The sequence below is a fragment of the Trichosporon asahii genome (assembly GCF_000293215.1).
Source record: "Trichosporon asahii var. asahii CBS 2479 unplaced genomic scaffold scaffold00070, whole genome shotgun sequence".
Taxonomy (NCBI): domain Eukaryota; kingdom Fungi; phylum Basidiomycota; class Tremellomycetes; order Trichosporonales; family Trichosporonaceae; genus Trichosporon; species Trichosporon asahii.
Genome location: NW_014040855.1, coordinates 958,436 through 975,590, shown reverse-complemented (window position 1 = coordinate 975,590; position 17,155 = coordinate 958,436). Strand labels below are relative to the sequence as shown.

Below are 17,155 nucleotides of genomic sequence, written 5' to 3'. Positions count from 1 at the left end.
CAAACATCCACCCACGCGTCAGTTATATACCAGCTAATGAACTCGCTTACGTAAATGGATTGTTTCCACTTCTGCCTCAGTTAGATCCTGTCCAACCTCGACTGGTTACGCGCTCCTCATCGTCATTCTTCGCAGTCTTCGCTCACACACCATCTTCGTTCTCATTCGCACTTGATTCCTCGTCTATATCACTGGTATTGATTGAAGAACGCACCAGTAAGCTGGGCATCGGCCGCAATGGTGAGTGGCTTGCCTGTTGCGACAGACGCGACCAGCAGCAGTGGTTTGTTATGATGCTGACAGGATCCCTCGGTATCGCCTTGCGCCCTACAGAACCCTCTTCTTGCCGCTGCCAACGCGAGCTCCAACAACGCCGACGATGACAAACTGTCGGACTACATCCCCGACAGCCGCGACCTGTCCATGTCACGCGCGGTGAGTATCTCCGAACGGGTTCTGGTCGCGACGCGTGCCACACTCATGTGTAGTGAAGCAAGCGTTGCGTGCTAGCCGGACCTGGAATGGATGGTCGCACAGAAATGACATAAGCTAATATGGTAGGCTTCGACGTCTGGTTCAGATCAGCACCACATCAACACCCGCCCTCAGACACCTGAACCCGAGGACGAGCTCGCATCCGACGAGGACATCGATGAGGAGGCGATCGCAGGTGGATCTGTGGGTTGCCCTTCGCTGCGGAATACGATCTAATAACAGTCGATAACGCCGTCCGCCAAGCGGAGACAGGATGAGGCCGCGGCGCGCAAGGCCGCGAAGGCCGAGCGCCAGGCCAACATTGGTGAAATCGGGAAGAAGCGCGGTGCGCTTGAGCAGGCCAAGGTATGCAGCGATGCACTTTCAGGGGTGGATGGATGCTTACAATCAGTTGGCCGACTCGATGAAGCGTTTCAACTACCTTCTCGGTCAGACGGAGCTTTTCCAGCACTTTGTGGACCTGAAGGTGAGTCCGCCACATTCAGTTCGTTCTAACAGCCACAGAAGCAGCGTGACCCCGAGTTCGCGGCCATGCTCGATGAGCAGCTGGCCGCGTCTGCTTCCAAGGGGAAGAAGAAGGCTGCGTGAGTTGCGGAACCAAGATGATATCTAACTCTCAGGGACAACCGTCACCGCAAGTCCGAGAAGGAGGAAGATGAGGAGCTGCTGAAGGACGAGGATGGCGACGATGAAGCCTACGTCTTCGAGGAGAGCCCGTCTTGTGAGTTCTGAAGTCAAGCTGCAACTGACGCTCAGATGTCAAGGGTGGCAAGATGAGGGACTACCAGGTCCAGGGCCTGAACTGGATGGTCTCGCTGCATCACAACGGTATCAACGGCATTCTTGCAGACGAAATGGGTCTCGGCAAAACCCTTCAGACCATCTCCTTCCTCGGTTACCTCAAGTTCCATCGCGGTATCAATGGCCCGCATCTCATCGTCGTGCCCAAGTCTACCCTCGACAACTGGGCCCGAGAAGTCGAGCGATGGGTCCCCGGCTTCCGTGTTCTCGTATTGCAGGGTACCAAGGAGGAGCGTGCTGAGCTCATCAACTCCAAGATCCTCACCCAGCAGTTCGATGTCCTCATCTCGTCATACGAGATGTGTCTTCGTGAAAAGTCGACGCTCCGCAAGTTTTCTTGGGAGTATATTATCATCGACGAGGCCCACCGCATCAAGAATGTCGACTCTCTGCTGTCCCAGATCATCCGTACTTTCGCCAGTCGTGGTCGCCTCCTGATCACGGGAACCCCTCTGCAGAACAACCTGCAGGAGCTTTGGGCTCTGCTGAACTTCATTCTTCCCGATGTCTTCTCGTCCAGCGAGGACTTCGACGAGTGGTTCAAGTCGCAGCCCGGTGACGAACCCGACGCGGTTGTCAAGCAGCTTCACAAGGTCCTCCGTCCTTTCCTTCTTCGTCGTGTCAAGGCGGACGTCGAGCACTCTCTTCTTCCGAAGAAGGAGATTAACCTCTACGTCGGAATGACGGAGATGCAGCGCAAGTGGTACCGCATGCTGCTGGAGAAGGACATCGACGCTGTCAACGGTGCGGGCGGAAAGAAGGAAGGCAAGACGCGCCTTCTGAACATCGTCATGCAGCTGAGGAAGTGCTGCAACCACCCTTACCTGTTCGACGGCGCGGAGCCTGGACCACCCTACACAACCGACGAGCACCTGGTTGACAATGCCGGAAAGATGATCATTCTCGACAAGCTTCTGAAGTCCATGAAGGCGAAGGGCTCTCGCGTTCTCATCTTCTCCCAAATGAGTCGTGTGCTTGACATTCTGGAGGACTACTGCCAGTTCCGTGGCCACAAGTACTGTCGCATTGATGGTAACACGGCACATGAGGACCGTATCAACGCCATCGACGAGTACAACGCGCCGGACAGTGAGAAGTTCATCTTCCTGCTCACGACCCGTGCCGGTGGTCTCGGTATCAACCTCGTCACCGCCGATATCGTCGTGCTGTTTGATTCTGACTGGAACCCCCAGGCCGACTTACAGGCCATGGACCGTGCCCACCGTATCGGACAGACCAAGCAGGTCTACGTCTTCCGCTTCATCACCCAGGATGCTATCGAGGAGCGCATCCTTGAGCGTGCGACTCAAAAGCTGAAGCTCGATCAACTCGTTATCCAGGAGGGTCGTGCCCAGCAGGCTCAGAAGCTCGCCAACAACAAGGAGGAGCTGCTCGACATGATCCAGCACGGTGCCGAGAAGATCATCAACTCTTCGACCAACATGATGATCGACGATGACATTGACGAGATCATCAAGCGCGGTGAGGACAAGACCAAGGAGCTCAACTCCAAGTACGCTGGCATGGATCTCGATGCTCTCAACAACTTCCGCTCCGAGAGTCTTATCAATACCTGGGAGGGCGAGGACTTCGCTGCTAAGCGCCAAAAGATGATCTGGATCGAGCCTGCGAAGCGTGAACGCAAGGGCAACTACTCGATCGACCAGTACTACCGCGACAACATGCGTGTCACCGCCCCGAAGAGCGACAAGCCGAAGGTGCCTCGTCCTCCAAAGCAGGTCAACACACACGACTTCCAATTCTATCCGCCACGATTGATCGAGCTTCAGAACCGCGAGTACGATGCGCATCTGAAAGCTCAGAACTACGTTGTGCCTGCGAGGGAGCCCGAGGAGGGAGAGACCGCCGAGCAGGTCGAGACTGAGCGTGCGGAGGAGCAGGAGCGCATCAACAATGCCGAGCCTCTCACCGAGGAGGAGGTCGAGGAGAAGGAGTCGCTCGTTGACCAGGGCTTCGGCGAGTGGAAGCGTGCCCATTACCAGAGCTTCATCAAGTCGCTTGAGCGTCACGGTCGCGACGCTATGGACAAGGTCGTCGCCGACATGGCTCCCGAGAAGGAGGAGGAGGACGTCAGGGCCTACGCCGATGTTTTCTTCGAACGCTACACGGAGCTGAAGGATGGAGAGAAGGCCATGGACCGCATCAAGGCCGGAGAGGAGAAGCTGCGTGAGCAGGCCGAGAGGATCGCAGCGCTGCACAAGAAGGTCAAGGCCTACAACGCCCCCATGCAGGAGCTCAAGCTGCAGTACGGCCAGAACAAGGGCAAGTCCTACTCTGACGAGGAGGACCGCTTCCTTCTCGTCCGTATGCACCACCACGGCATCGACCGTGACGACTGCTACGACCTCATCAAGCGCGACATTGGCGAGTGGCCCCTGTTCCGGTGAGTTCTTGCATCACGACGAGGATGATCTTGGCTGACGTCAGTTTCGACTGGTTCTTCAAGTCGCGCACGCCCGAGGAGCTCCGTCGTCGCGGTGCCACTCTGCTCCTTTGTATTATGAAGGACATGAAGGACGACGAGGACAAGAAACCCGCGAAAGGCGGCAAGAAGCGCGTGCTGGACGATCTCAAGTCGACCAACTCGCGCGACACGACCCCGAGCGCGGCGGGCGACAAGAAGGGTAAGTTTGACATGCCTGAGATCACTGGCTGACGATCGCAGCGAAGAAGGCGCGCAAGTAGAATAGATAGCCATAAAACGTAGCTTTTCAGGCGGGAAGCGAGATCCGGCCTCTGTATTTTTCACATATGCAACAATAGTCCTGAGCGAGTTAGTCATAGTCTGCGGAGTAGCTTCGATGTCATTTGTTGCACACGCTGGGAGTCGAGCGATCTTGCTGGCAGGCTGACAAAGCTGGACGGTGACCACTGGTGAATTTTGTGGCTGCCTGTGACGACGCGAATCACTGCGCGCGCAGCCAAAAGCCGTCGCGAGCCGCTGCAGGCCGTGCGAGCATCGGCAGGTACGTCACAGGCCAAGGTGAAACAACCTCCACCTCCACCCGCTACCCAGGCGGACAGCTCACACCGATCTCACCGCTGACGCTGACCGAACCAAAACATTCTTAAGCCGTCGCTACTGTTCGGTCCAACGCCAACGCTCTCAACTTCCCACTACACAGTAAACGAGACAATCAAGATGCCCATGCGTACCATCAAGCTCTCGGACGGCAAGGTCATCCCCGCCCTCGGCTGGGGCAACGGCTCCGGCGGCATCATGCGCAACTCGGACAAGGCTGTCGACTGCGGTGTCACTGCGCTCAAGGCTGGTATCCTCCATATCGACACGGCGCAGTACTACGAGACTGAGGCTGAGACGGCCGAGGCGATTGTCAAGTCTGGCATCTCGCGCGACAAGGTCTGGATCACGGACAAGGGTGAGTCACCGTGGGTCGAGGAAAGCTAACGGCAGTCTCTGACAACAAGGGTGAGTGAGGGATGAGGCGGAAGGACAGGATTTGAACGACACTCTGGCTGCGATTTGTTCTCCTGTGCACCAGCTCGCGAAATTCTTGCGATGAAGCTGACAACAGTGTCCCAGACTGAGCCCGGTGTCATCCGCGAGGCTGTCCTGGAGTCGCTCGCCAAGCTCGACACTCGTCCGGACCTGCTCCTGATCCACAACCCGTTCGTGGGCGATGCAGCGAACCAGGGCAAGATTGCCGAGTTCTGGCGCATCCTGGAGGACATGGTGTTTGACGGCACGGTGCACAATGTGTCGCTCGGCTTCTCCAACTTCCGTCCCCAGGACGTCAAGGAGGTGCTCAAGGTTGCGCGCATCAACCCCGTCGTGAACCAGCTCGAGTTCCACCCCTACGTGCTCGCCCAGCTCGAGCCGCTCCTCGAGTACCAGAAGAAGAACGGCATCACGACCGAGGCCTACGGCCCCCTCACGCCGCTGCTCCGCCACCCGACCGGCGGACCGGTCAAGCCCGTCCTTGAGCGCATCGCCCGCGCCCACGGTTGCGACCCCGCCTCCGTCCTCTACCTCTGGACCGTCCAGAAGGGCGTTGTTGCGGTTACGACGAGCACGAACCCGGACAACATCAAGAAGATCGCCGACGTCAACTCGCTGCCCGACCTCACTGCTGATGAGATCAAGCAGATCGACGACGCGGGCAAGCAGGTCCACTTCAGGTACTACAAGGAGCACATGACCAAGGACTACCCGGCGCCCGACCTTCCCGAGGACACCAAGCAGTAAAGACAACAAGAAGGATAGATGGCAGTGATGTAAGATGTTTGCAGTATCCAAAGCGGGTTCATTGTCTGCACTCTCGACTGATCTGATCTAGCATAACCTCTCCCACGCCGCGTGGCAGATCGGAACTTGCGGCCCTTCGCACCGTTCAGCAGCATGCCATCTCTGAGGAACAGTTAACCGTGCCCATCTGCCAGGTCGAAGGCGGGAGCGTACCTGCTCCACTGCGGTACACTGTGATCTCGTGTTGCATGCCATCCGATATCCGCGAGGCACATGCCTGGGCAGGGTACGCATCGATCGCCATGCGGGGCGTGGCATGTTCTGCGTACTCGAACTGTCCCAACTTTCAAAGGACTGTGGCGGCGCGGTGCTTCAAATCCCGGACATCATAAATGGTCAACCGTGATGGGTGGAGTTGACACGGCCAAGACCGCTCGCCGGGCACGTGAAGCTCACCGTCTCTCGCAATCAAGCAGCAATATCGAACTCAGACCATTGTTGCATAGACATATCGCGCATAGGCGCCGTACCTCTGCCGAAGTGTCGAGAGCATTACGGCTACTTTACGATTATCGTGAAGCAAGTGGAGCAATGGAGCCACAGGAGCCGCGATACGGATGGAGGTCTGGCGCGTCGCACACCGGGCTTCACCATGATACCGGGCCGAAGGCAGTCGACGACCGGCCGCGACCGGCGCACAGCGGACGGCGCAATGTTGCCCGGGTGGTGGTGTAATGATGAACTGTAAACGGGGTTGAAACGGCCCCACTTCCTTCCGCTGCAAACTCTCCGTTATTTCTGAGATCGTTGTTGACGACAAGCGTGTTCGAGATGTTCTGATGAAGCTCTGAATCAGACCCCCTTCTGTCCGAATCAGTCGCCGGCCAAGGAGCAGCTTGTTTCATTCGGAGAAGGCTGGAGCAGAGTGTCTGGTTGTCGTCTTCTTCCTTGGCATAGCTAGCCATGATGTGTCGGCGCCGAGCTCGAGTTCGCAAAGACCAGTGGCTCGCATACGTCTGCTTGTCCAGCGCGTTCGGCGAGGACTCCGCAATAAACAGGGCACGTACCGCTCCCCTGGGTCTGACCAGGTGAACCCGCAGCCACCCACAGTGCACCGATGCAGTGCACGGGGAGAACCGAGAGAGCGGACCCACAGCACCGGACAGGCTCAGGCTTTCTGGATTGGCTCAGCTCCGTTCTCTTGGCTGGCAGAGTGGACTTGGGTGGTTGCGAGGGGCCCAGAATTTCGGTTTAGGGTCGCTCCCACGGCGCCGACACCTCTCTTAGAGCTGACGCGCGCTCCGAACTCTGCTGGCAGCCCTTTGGGCCCGTTATTATCACAGCTTGCGGTTTCGTGCTGCTTCAATATGGCGGCGTCGTAATCCCAGCTGCCATCGGACGTCTGCCTCCGACCTGCTGTGGCGCCCAGCTAGAGAACCCCTCGGTGGCATATATCAGACACCGATGGGCGAGGCTGCTTCCGGACGCTTCCTTTGCTTCTCTGCCTGTCCACCTGGACAGGTCTTCGCTCCGCGAATGCAGTCGCAGGTCCGATCATGATGTAATGTGAGAGTGAGACTTGGAGAATGCCGCCGGAGCCGCTCATATGCCTCCTTGTCGCCATCTGGCAACCTTCTTGTCAGCTTGCCCGAGCTCTTTGTTCCTAGACCTCAGGTTAGTCAGGACGCCCGCCATGACCGCCATGACTGGTATGTCGGGAGCCGCCTAGACCGCCACGGCACCCCCAGCACACGCGCTCACTGTCCTCCGACACCGAGACGGGAAAGCCTCAGAGGGCACATTCCGGAGCCTCACAGACGGATGCCAGGCGGTAGGTTGTCACTGCAGTGCAGGGGAGGGCAGACAACCGACCGACTGTAGTGGTGCACCGCATCGCCGCAGCGGCGGACGTCAGCGGAAACCTTGCGCCAGTCGCTTTGGCGCCGAAGGTCAAAGCAATCGGCCCGCTACCATAGTCGGAGTTGCCGACAAGGAGCGGCCAAGACGCGTCACGGTAAGCTTGTAAATTAAATGCTTGTCCGGCCTGCCATTTGCCAGATTTGCTTGAGCGTCCGATCAGATCAGCCAAGCACTGCTTTAGAGTCTGAGGCCTTGACAAGGCAGCCTCAACAGACAACCTTCGTGGAATGCACATCAGGGAGGTCCATGCCAGGATGGCCGGTTCACGACTCACAGGCAGCCCTCTCGTTCGCAGGGCTTGGCCCCCCTCACTCGGTCAAAGTTCGCTCAGAGGTGCAATCTGCAGGAGACTGTGTTCCTAACTTTGTTGCTTATCATGAGGCAGGCGAGTCTCACCGGAATTTAGAGTTCGCTCTGAAACCCACCTCGCTGAGCAAACTCACATCATTTTCTGACTGTTCTGGGCGAGTGCATACTCCTTTTCGCAACCCTTGCTTGCTTTGATCCTCCGGACTGTGCATGCAGCGCTCTTCCCAGTGCTTTCCGGGGTGTCCAGGACGTATTTAAGATGCCAGACCTACAAAGTCGGTCCCCGCTTCTCCTCTCCTCCTCACCTCCTTTCTCCGAGCAGACGCAATGAAGGTCATCGCTCCCCTCGTCCTCGCCCTCCTCGCCGTCGTCTCGGCCCAGCCCTTCCAGGAGGGTCTCGCCGGCCGCCCCGCCAAGCGCGGCCACCAGGCTCAGCTCGAGAAGAACGACGTCTACGCCGACAAGCAGGCTTGGAAGCGTACCGGTGACTGGCACGACGTGAGTACCCCCACTCCCAATGCAGACCCAAGCTAACGTTCAGCACCACGGCGACAAGTGCTCCGACTTCTACTGCCGCCTGCAGTGCAAGGAGCAGGGCTTCTGCCGCTCCGAGTGCCGCAACGGCAAGTGCAAGTGCTCTGTCCGCCGCGACCAGCACGGCAAGTGCAACGTCCCTTCGAAGAAGCCCCACCCGCCGAGGCCTACCAACGGCCATGGCCACGGTAACGGCCACGGCCGGGGTCACGACCACGACGAGGACGGCCAGGGTGACAACGAGTAAACAACCCCCTAATCTCATGATACATCACGCGTATGGACAGTTGTACAGACGGCTACCGCCAGCTTCGACCGAAGTCACTCTTTTACACACCCGATGGCATCGGTCTAGATCTATAGTATAATCCCTACCGGACGGTCGCTGGGCAGCACTGAACCGAACACACGGCTCGCGCCACCCTGTCCTCTGCCGCAGTCAGCGGCCCAGTCCAGCCCACATGTGCATGCACGTTGGCACATCCTATGCAGGATTGCACTCAGGGAGCCTGAGTGTGCAGCAGTCTGCTCTGCCCGACTGTGCTGGCCTCAAAACGCAGAAAACCAAGCACCGAAGCATACGCACTGGTGTACCTTGTGCCAAGTCCTTGGTCCTGGACCTGGCGGGCCTGGAAGTCAGCGTCAGCTAGATTGCCACTCGAGTTTAAAGCCAGCCATCCTGTGCGTAGCTGGGCGTGCCTCGTACTGCGGCCGAGCCAGCAGGTCGGCGTCCAGGTTGAGGACTCAGTAAAGGGGAGTACATACTCCTCGCCACGCCTTTGGCACCAGTCAGTCCCAGTCCCAGCTGTGCAAGATCGTCAGGCCGGAGTCGACGCCGGATCTCACCTCGCAGCCATGTCCTGGGTCGCGTCGCACCCTGCATGCTCACTGTGCGATAAGAAGAGACGCGCCAGACAAGTCTAGTCGGATGGTACCAGTTCTCTGGGTGCCACGAGTGTCCTCGTCATCACTTGTTCAACTGCGGAAGTCGAGGCGTGCTCTGGCCCGCGGCCCACAACCCCCAAACTTGTCCTCGCCGTGGGTTGAAGCATGTCCGAAGTCTCGACCACAGCGTCTGCTCGTCATCGTCCACCGGAGCCAGAGCATAAGTTCCTGTGAAACTTCCCGCCGTCATCCATGCAATTGACAGACACGACTTCAAGCTCCCCTTCATTGTAACACAGCAGAAACTAATTCCTTACCCGTTCGGGAGTCGGACTGTTAAGTTGCTTTATATTGTTGCTCTTGCTCCAATCTCACAATTGAAGTGCGCCGAGTCTAAACCCAGCGATCAACGCTCGGCTGCCCGGCGTGACTCCGCCCAATGCGATGGCGAGATCGACGGCTCCCACGATCCGGCCACCACAGATTGAATGGTGAGGTGAGGATCGCTGGGATGGGGGAGGATTGCTGGATGAATTCGAGGGGATATGCAGGCAGACCCGAAAGCGTCGTCTCCCGACGGCGATTGACCGAGGGCAGTGGGTGCGCTGCACAAGTAGTCACAGCGAGAGCTTGGCGCTGCTGACATAAAGGCAACGACCAGCTTGACGTGTCTCCGCGAACGGGTGCTCTTTCGTTTCTTCTCTCGCGTAGACTTTGACTGTGTGACATTACACGCAACACGCTCAGTACGTCCTGATCATAACTTCATCCCTGGCACACCAACCGTTGGCGGAAACGAGGCTTCAGAACGCAGCTAGCTATTAGCTTCAAGTCATTTGCTCGATAGCGCCGCCTGCGTCATGCGGTGTGCGCCGCTCATATCGCTCGTTATAGTCTCTGTCGGTGCCGAACAGCAAGCGCCAGACCAACCATGATGGTTTGCCCGCTCTGATGCGCTTATCGCGCCGCCTGACCCACTCTCAGTCGGAGATCTGCGCAGCACATCGCGACCTTAGCTTCGGTAATGCCGTAAACGACATTGCGGCTCCCACTTCTCCCAGTTTGTCTCACAACCCGAGCAGCAGCGCAAACACCAATAACGGCGTCCCCTCGGGTTGATTGTAGCTCGGGAACTCCGGTGCGGACCGGCGACTGATAACGAGAAATTCGGAAGCTGGACCCTGGGCGCAAGCAGGCCGCGGGCATGCCGTCATCTACCGTTGCCTTGCGGTGTTCATACTTCTGACGGCCACCTCCACATCGTGTCTCGATCCCTCCACCGTCTCCACTCTGTTTTCGAGGGATTCAATCGCCGGCAATCCCTTCTTATTCTTGCATTCTGACTCACTACCAAGCACTAATGGCATACCCCAGCATCATCTCTCAGCCTGGTATGCTCCTCCAGCTGACGACACTGACATCCAGGCTCGGCAGCGCGCAACCTCCAGCCTGTCCTCGAGGCGCTCTCCCCGCTGATCGAGGGCTCGAACGCGAAGCGCGTCCTCGAGCTCGCGTCATATCCCTACGAACACATTAGGGGGTATGCGCAGAAGTGGTCCGATGTGCAGTTCACGGGAACTGTGAGGGACGATAAGGAGATCAAGTGAGCTTCCCTCGGACCCCGTCACTTCGGGGCGCTGACAACAGCACGACCAATACGACCGACCTTCCCTCCAACGTCGGCCGGCCATTACGCCTCGACATTGCAGAGGAGGGCGACTGGGCAGCGCTCACTGATGCGACGGCCGAGCCCTATGACGGAGTAGTCATGCGTAAGTCCCAATCCGTATACAGACGCTCGCGCAAGCGCCCGCGTAGCTCGCTGACGCCAGTCAACCTCGTGCACTGTACGCCGGAGGGATTGCCGGAGAACATCTTCCGCAACCTGTCGCCAAAGCTGAAGACTGGTCGGCGCGTGCTCGCTCCTGGGGGATGGGTCGCGGCGTACGGCGCGTATCTGAATGATGACGGGAGCTTCCGCAGCCCGGCCGATGCCAAGGTGAGCCATTGCCCTCATACCGCCATGCTGCCGTGCTTGTGGAGGTGGCATGACGCGATGCCGCTATACCACAACGCCGCAATGGCACGTTGGACTCCATGCCCAGCGGCGCTCCACAGTTTCTCCCACACTAGTGACTTTACTGATGCCAGTTTGACGCCGAGTACATCAAGGGCATGCACCCGTCTCTCGGATTGCGGACACCGAAGAGCATCACTGCGATGGCGGAGACGTGGGGTTTCCGCGAGGTCGAGCGGAAAGACATGCCGAAGGGCAACCTGTGGATCGTGTGGAAGGTTGAGGAAGTGGAGGAGTAAGAGGGAGACGCGCATGCATTGTCTGAGTATAAGTACTGGTTCATCGGAACATAAGACCGTCGCATGCGGCAGCGTTGTTGTTATGACCGAGCAAGGAGCCAATGCAAGCGAGTGATGCGGCATTGGCCAGGCACGGGTCCGGCAGTGGAAGTTGCTTCAGTGCGGAGGGGTCAGCTGGGAGGGAGATGGGAGGGCTGTGATTTGCTCCCGCGTGGCCCAGCGCCTGGCGCGCGTTGGTGACGCCTATCCTCGCACGTTCATGAGCACCCATCCAACAACTGGCTACCTGCTACTACTCCCGGCTTTGGCATCTCTCGCTTCCCTCTCCCACATCGTCATCACACCCACAACCTCCTCCCTCCCTCCTTCTCCTATCTCATCATCCAAGTCGTGCCCCCGCTCAGTTCCTTGTGCGGTAGCAGACTTCAACCCCCCGAGCGATACACCTCTAGCCCCGAGTCCAGCCACTCATTTTCTTGTCCCTTCCCGCGACAGTCTCAACGTCGGCATTCGTTTGTTCAGCTCCCAACACTACGACATCATACACTATCTCTGTTCCTCGCCGCCAGTGAATTTCTGATTCCCAACCTTGTCATAAACAACTCAAGCCCGGACACCCGACCCCTCCGCGTCAAGCTAAATCTTACGCACTCGGCTCGCATGCCCCAACCCGCCGCCAACGATGCTGGCCCAAGCCGCCCACGGCGCGACAGTGCACCCTCAGCCTCGACTTCCAAGAGCTCCGGCGCTTCCAGCGCCGCCCAGGACTTGAGCCGCGACAACTCGGCGTCGGGCACGTCGTCAGCGACGCCGACGCAGCGGCGACCCGCGTCGCCGAAGAGCGCCATGAGCCGGAGCGCGTCACCGGGCAAGGATAAGGACGGACGGGAGGCGGCAACGCCGCACCTTGACCTGGCGCTGTACCCGACACCCAAGTTATTGAAGCTGCTGGCCGGACTGCTGCAGCAGATCGCGTCAGCGAACGACGCGCTGCGCGCCGAGCAGGAAGAGGAGCCCGAGGACGAGGAAGGCTCGACGACCACCGACAGCCGGTCCCGCTCAAGCATCACACATCCGTCACCGACGACGGCGCTCTTCCATGACGACCCGCCTCCCGACCTCGCGAACGGCGACCCGCTCTTCACCGCGTCCAAGGTCTCTCTCTCCCACCCCTCCAGCATCCTCAGCTTCCACGCCCGCCACGTCCCCAGCATCAGCATTGAAGCGTATCTTCTCCGTATCCTCAAGTACTGCCCGACCACGAACGAGGTCTTCCTCGGTCTACTCGTGTACTTTGACCGCATGAGCCGGCTCGGCACGACCGCCGGCGTCGGCGGCACGAGTGCCGCTGTTGGTCCCCGCGGCTTCTCGATTGACTCGTACAACATCCACCGGCTCATCATTGCCGGCGTCACGGTCGCGAGCAAGTTCTTTTCTGGTGAGTGCAGGTGGGAGTCCGGGACTACTAGTCCGCGGTGGCTTGGGTGGCTCGTCGCTGGCTGGAATCGGTGGAGACCGCCGAATATTCAGCCTAGCGCCGAGTCCTCAGCACCGACGTCATGCCGGCAGCAGTAGTGTGGCCAGCAGTCACACCTCACACAGCGCATGAGGTGACGCCTCATGTGTGCCCCCGTGTGCCTCCGTTGCCGCCGACTCGATCACTTTGCTGACGCACAGACGTGTTCTACACGAATTCACGATACGCAAAGGTTGGCGGACTGCCGCCGCACGAGCTTAACCAGCTTGAGCTGCAGTTCCTGCTGCTGAACAACTTTACGCTCATGATCCCGCCCGAGGAGATGCAGTCGTATGGCGACAGGTTACTCGCGTACTGGCAGGGACGGGAGGAGGCGGCGCCAGCCCCCGGAACCTCTCAGACGCCGGGGGGAGGGCGCGGAGCTGCGCCGGCATCGACGCTGACGCCGCAGGAGGAGGTGGCGCGGCTGCGCGCAAAGGAGCGGCAGGAGCGCGAGTACCGCGAGCGTGAGAAGGAGCGTGAGCGCGAGAGGGAGCGGTCGCGGGACAGGGCGCGCGAGGAGGGTCGGGAGAAGGAGCGCAAGGAGCGTGCAGAGCGGGAGGACCGCGAGCGCGCCGAGCGGGAGAAGGAGCAGCCGCGAAGTGAGAGGCAGGCGTCCTCGGCGCCGATGGATGTGGACGAGCACAACTACCCGGCGCAAAACGGGATCGAGCGGGCTGGACCCTCGCCGGCGCCAGCGGGCGTTGTGGGAAGTCGGGCGTGAGCGCCGAGCGAAGCGAGGCGCAGAGTGCTCTAGTGTCCTCACATCACGCCACGCGATACCCCGTGCAGCCATCGAAGAGCAAAGAGAAAGCATAGACCGCATTTCATCAATGTTGTTCATTCCAAGAGATACCGCCAGACTCCTCCAGCTTGTCCTCAACGCATCATCCAAGAATCCAAGACTGTTCTCTTCCCGCGCTTTACCCAAGTTGAGGCGCATGTTGACCCCACCCGCAAACTACAACCAACCCCCTATAGAACTATAACGAAACTGTATTTATTGGGCTTTTATATTCTGCTCTCTGCGCTCGCCACTGGCGAGGTGAACAAATGCATTGGGATATACGCTGCGTAGCGGCTCAGCGCCAGCTGAGCTGCCGACGGCGCTGAGGGGCTATCCCCCTGACCAGAATCTATCCATTGATCTACCCCGAAGCTGAGTGAGCGGTGAGAAGGAGAGTATGTAATAAGACGGTAGTGCGGTATGACACCGAGTCTAGCGGGCCCCCGCAGCAGACAGAATCAAGCATAACCCTAATCGCCATCATGATGTGCTTCGGTCACGCTTAGCGTTCAGCACGCCAGCACGCCATGTCGTATCAAGCTCGACAGAAGGGTGCGCGACGCCCGCTTGAGCATATTACAAGGAACGAATCCGGGTTGACTTTGATCGGAAGGGGGGTGAATGGGCCGGGGAACGGGGGGGGGGTGGCAAAGCGTGCACGGCCGTGAGGCTTTCCCCACTCTCCGTCAAAGATAAACAGACCGGGATTAAGTTAGAGACGGGGGATGAGAGTGCAGAGCGGGCAGAGCGGGCAGAACAGGCAGACAAGAGTAAAGGAGAAGTCTCGGATCAAGAACAGTTGCTAGTTCGCGACTAGCACTGTTCTGCGACGCGGCGACGGTGGTAACGCATCCACTGCCCCTCCCTGCCTCTCTGCCTCCCTGCCTTTTGGCTTTTGGTCTGGAGGTATCTCGCAATCTACGTGTTGAACGCCGGTACACCGAACAGTTCAGTAGTTCCTACCGTCAATACGCCAAGACCCGCAACCCATGAACAGAAGGTGCGGAGCAAAGAACTGAGCGTCCGATCGTCCGAGCACATCAATAAGTGTGTGTGCGTCGGTAATGTGTGCGGATGGATCTACGGCGGGCTAGTCTGACCAGAAGACCGGCCGGTCGAGCCTGGTCCGAGCCTGGTCCAAGCCCGGTCCAGCCCTTAGGACGTTCCGCAGCGTAGTCCGCAAATCCGAGACTTCTCGTCCCATCGACCTTTCTTTCGCTTACTTCTTGGGTCATCCCCGCTCGCCCGCTCGCCTGCTCGCTTCATTACGTCTCGTGACCACTTCGACCCTTTTGATCATTCATGTCCTTCCCCGGCCTTCTCTTTGATCACCGATGACTTGAAGACGTCGCTTCGACTGCCTGAGCTATGTGATAGCTGACCAACATCGGAATGCGGACGACGCCTCGCGCCTCGCGCCTCACGAGTTAGGCTGGGGGACGCGGACCGTACTTCCCCAGAACAGCGAGCATGCAGCGATATCCGCGGACGCGGAGATGTTGGAAGGTATTTGGGCAAGATTGTGGCTGTCTTGTCTTTGTCACGCTTCCCTCGCTTCATCCTTCCTCCCCTTCGCTCCTCCTGTGCGGTCTTGTCCAGGCAATGAGCGAGCACGACACAGATGCACGCAAGCGGGGTATAGACTGTCCCAGGAAGCAAAGCTATGCTGCTGATACCCGTTGCTCGAGTGCACGGGCAATGCACGGCCAGCCCAACGGACACGCACTGTCAGATCTCCGCTGAAGTCGCCGGCACAGGATCGCAGGACTCGACCCCACTCTTCAGGCCTTCAGAAGGTGCTTCGGCATACCCTCCGCTGTCCCTTTTGTCGTCTCTTCTGTCGGGCCTTTCTGTACAGCTCTTGCAGTGATTCGGTACAGAGTAGCAGGGAGGAGTACCGCTGATTCTGCCGCTGTCCTTCTTTCCCTTTCGCTCTGCCGGCAGCGCTGAGTGGAGAAGTGGGGACGACTGTGTGTGGAGACGTACTCCTCTTCCCCACCGTCCCCCCCTGCGTCCAGATGATACTGTAGGAGGAGAAATACCAGCGATCCGTAGCCCGTTTCCGACGCACTAGTGCAAGCCGCACCGAGGTGAAAGGATAGTGGGGTATGTCGTCCGAGATTTCTTGGCGTTTGAACCTTGTTGTAGCTAGCTTTGCTTCGGTCCTTTCTGCGGCTCTTGCATCGTCTAGAGTCCTTACTGTGGAACGCACGGAAGCGAAACGGCGAGTACCGTTCAGCTCTCTGCAATGATTCTGCCGTGGGCAATGTATCCAGCCTGCCCATCTTGGTCATCACTCAGCGCCTACTACCCAGCCAGCCATGGCAGCCATAGCAAGCCATGGCTTGCCAGGCGGCCACTTCATAGTCGGGCAGTGGGCAGTGGGCAGTGGACGAGCGACAGAAGTCGTAGGGTTAACAGAAGCAAGTGAATAGGATTTGCTAATGCGTTTTTGAACGCTGGCTAAAGGCATGAAGGCAGAGCTAAAGGGCCCAGGGCTCAGAAGACGGAGAGAGGACCGGACCCTGATAATGCTTTGTCTATCGCCGTCTGGGTTTGGTGCATTGACCCTGAGGGCGCGATCTGACTGAAGAGTGGCCAGGCCACCGTAGGCCACCGTAGGCCATTGTAGCCCGCATAGCCCGCATAGCCCGCATAGCCCGGGCTTGGGCTCTCTCAACGGAACATGGCCACTGCTGCAGCTCTCAACTGCCCGTGTCCCTCGTCCCTCTCCTTGGGTGCTGTCGCCCGACGACTCATTCCTCGTCACCGCCTCCCAAAGTCATAGTCATTCCGCCAGACACTGTCCGTCTACTCTCCTCGCATTCACCTCTACTACACCTCTTACACACACCTTTCGTCATCTCATCCGACGACAGACTTGACTTTCGCACACTCCTATCAGCGCACTCTTCCACGCCCCTCCCTCGACACTCGACACTTCCGCCGCCAGCACACCCGCAGCCGTCGATCGCCACCCCGCATCCACCGTCCATGCCAAGACTGTCTTGAGACTCCGACAAGGCTCTTGCTCTTCACTCCATCCTTTCTTGGCTCTCACACACTCTCTCGACACCTCCTTCGACCCCCTCTTCTTCCCCCCTCGACTCCATATCATGCCGACATAGCACACGCCGCTCTTTGACATCCAGCACCATTTGATTACAACACCCACCCTCCCTTCCCGGCAGCAATGTCGACCCCGTCTCCGCCCTCGCCGGCGCACGGGCAGGGCCTCAGTGGCCCGCGCGCCCGGCGAGGCTTCGGAGCCTCAGCAATGAATCTTCTACGGAGGGGCACAAACAACCCCCCACGCATCACACCCACTCAGCAACAACCAAGCGCGCCGCCGCCGACAATCAGC

The 17,155-nt window shown here is 58.9% G+C and overlaps 5 protein-coding genes across 5 annotated transcripts; all 5 read left to right on the top strand.

Annotated features, from left to right (window-relative positions):
- Positions 1-237: 237 nt before the first annotated feature.
- A1Q1_04173 (chromatin remodelling complex ATPase chain) lies at positions 238-4,002 on the top strand (the record flags this gene model as incomplete). Its single annotated transcript, XM_014322550.1, has 10 exons — positions 238-240; positions 304-435; positions 562-678; positions 739-840; positions 887-961; positions 1,006-1,079; positions 1,168-1,216; positions 1,260-3,700; positions 3,745-3,941; positions 3,983-4,002. The coding sequence occupies 10 exons, from the start codon at positions 238-240 to the stop codon at positions 4,000-4,002; spliced, it is 3,210 nt and encodes a 1,069-aa protein (XP_014178025.1).
- A 457-nt stretch (positions 4,003-4,459) lies between these two features.
- Positions 4,460-5,524, top strand: A1Q1_04172 (uncharacterized protein; the record flags this gene model as incomplete). The annotated part of the gene is made up of 2 exons (XM_014322549.1): positions 4,460-4,697; positions 4,821-5,524. The coding sequence occupies 2 exons, from the start codon at positions 4,460-4,462 to the stop codon at positions 5,522-5,524; spliced, it is 942 nt and encodes a 313-aa protein (XP_014178024.1).
- Positions 5,525-8,080: 2,556 nt separating this feature from the next.
- On the top strand, positions 8,081-8,534 carry A1Q1_04171 (uncharacterized protein; the record flags this gene model as incomplete). The annotated part of the gene is made up of 2 exons (XM_014322548.1): positions 8,081-8,251; positions 8,295-8,534. The coding sequence occupies 2 exons, from the start codon at positions 8,081-8,083 to the stop codon at positions 8,532-8,534; spliced, it is 411 nt and encodes a 136-aa protein (XP_014178023.1).
- Positions 8,535-10,532: 1,998 nt separating this feature from the next.
- On the top strand, positions 10,533-11,488 carry A1Q1_04170 (uncharacterized protein; the record flags this gene model as incomplete). The annotated part of the gene is made up of 5 exons (XM_014322547.1): positions 10,533-10,563; positions 10,607-10,775; positions 10,820-10,944; positions 11,005-11,171; positions 11,324-11,488. 5 exons carry the CDS (start codon positions 10,533-10,535, stop codon positions 11,486-11,488), a joined length of 657 nt encoding a protein of 218 aa, XP_014178022.1.
- A 660-nt stretch (positions 11,489-12,148) lies between these two features.
- A1Q1_04169 (pho85p cyclin of the Pho80p subfamily, Pcl7p) lies at positions 12,149-13,728 on the top strand (the record flags this gene model as incomplete). The annotated part of the gene is made up of 2 exons (XM_014322546.1): positions 12,149-12,926; positions 13,166-13,728. The coding sequence occupies 2 exons, from the start codon at positions 12,149-12,151 to the stop codon at positions 13,726-13,728; spliced, it is 1,341 nt and encodes a 446-aa protein (XP_014178021.1).
- Between the last annotated feature and the right edge of the window lie 3,427 nt (positions 13,729-17,155).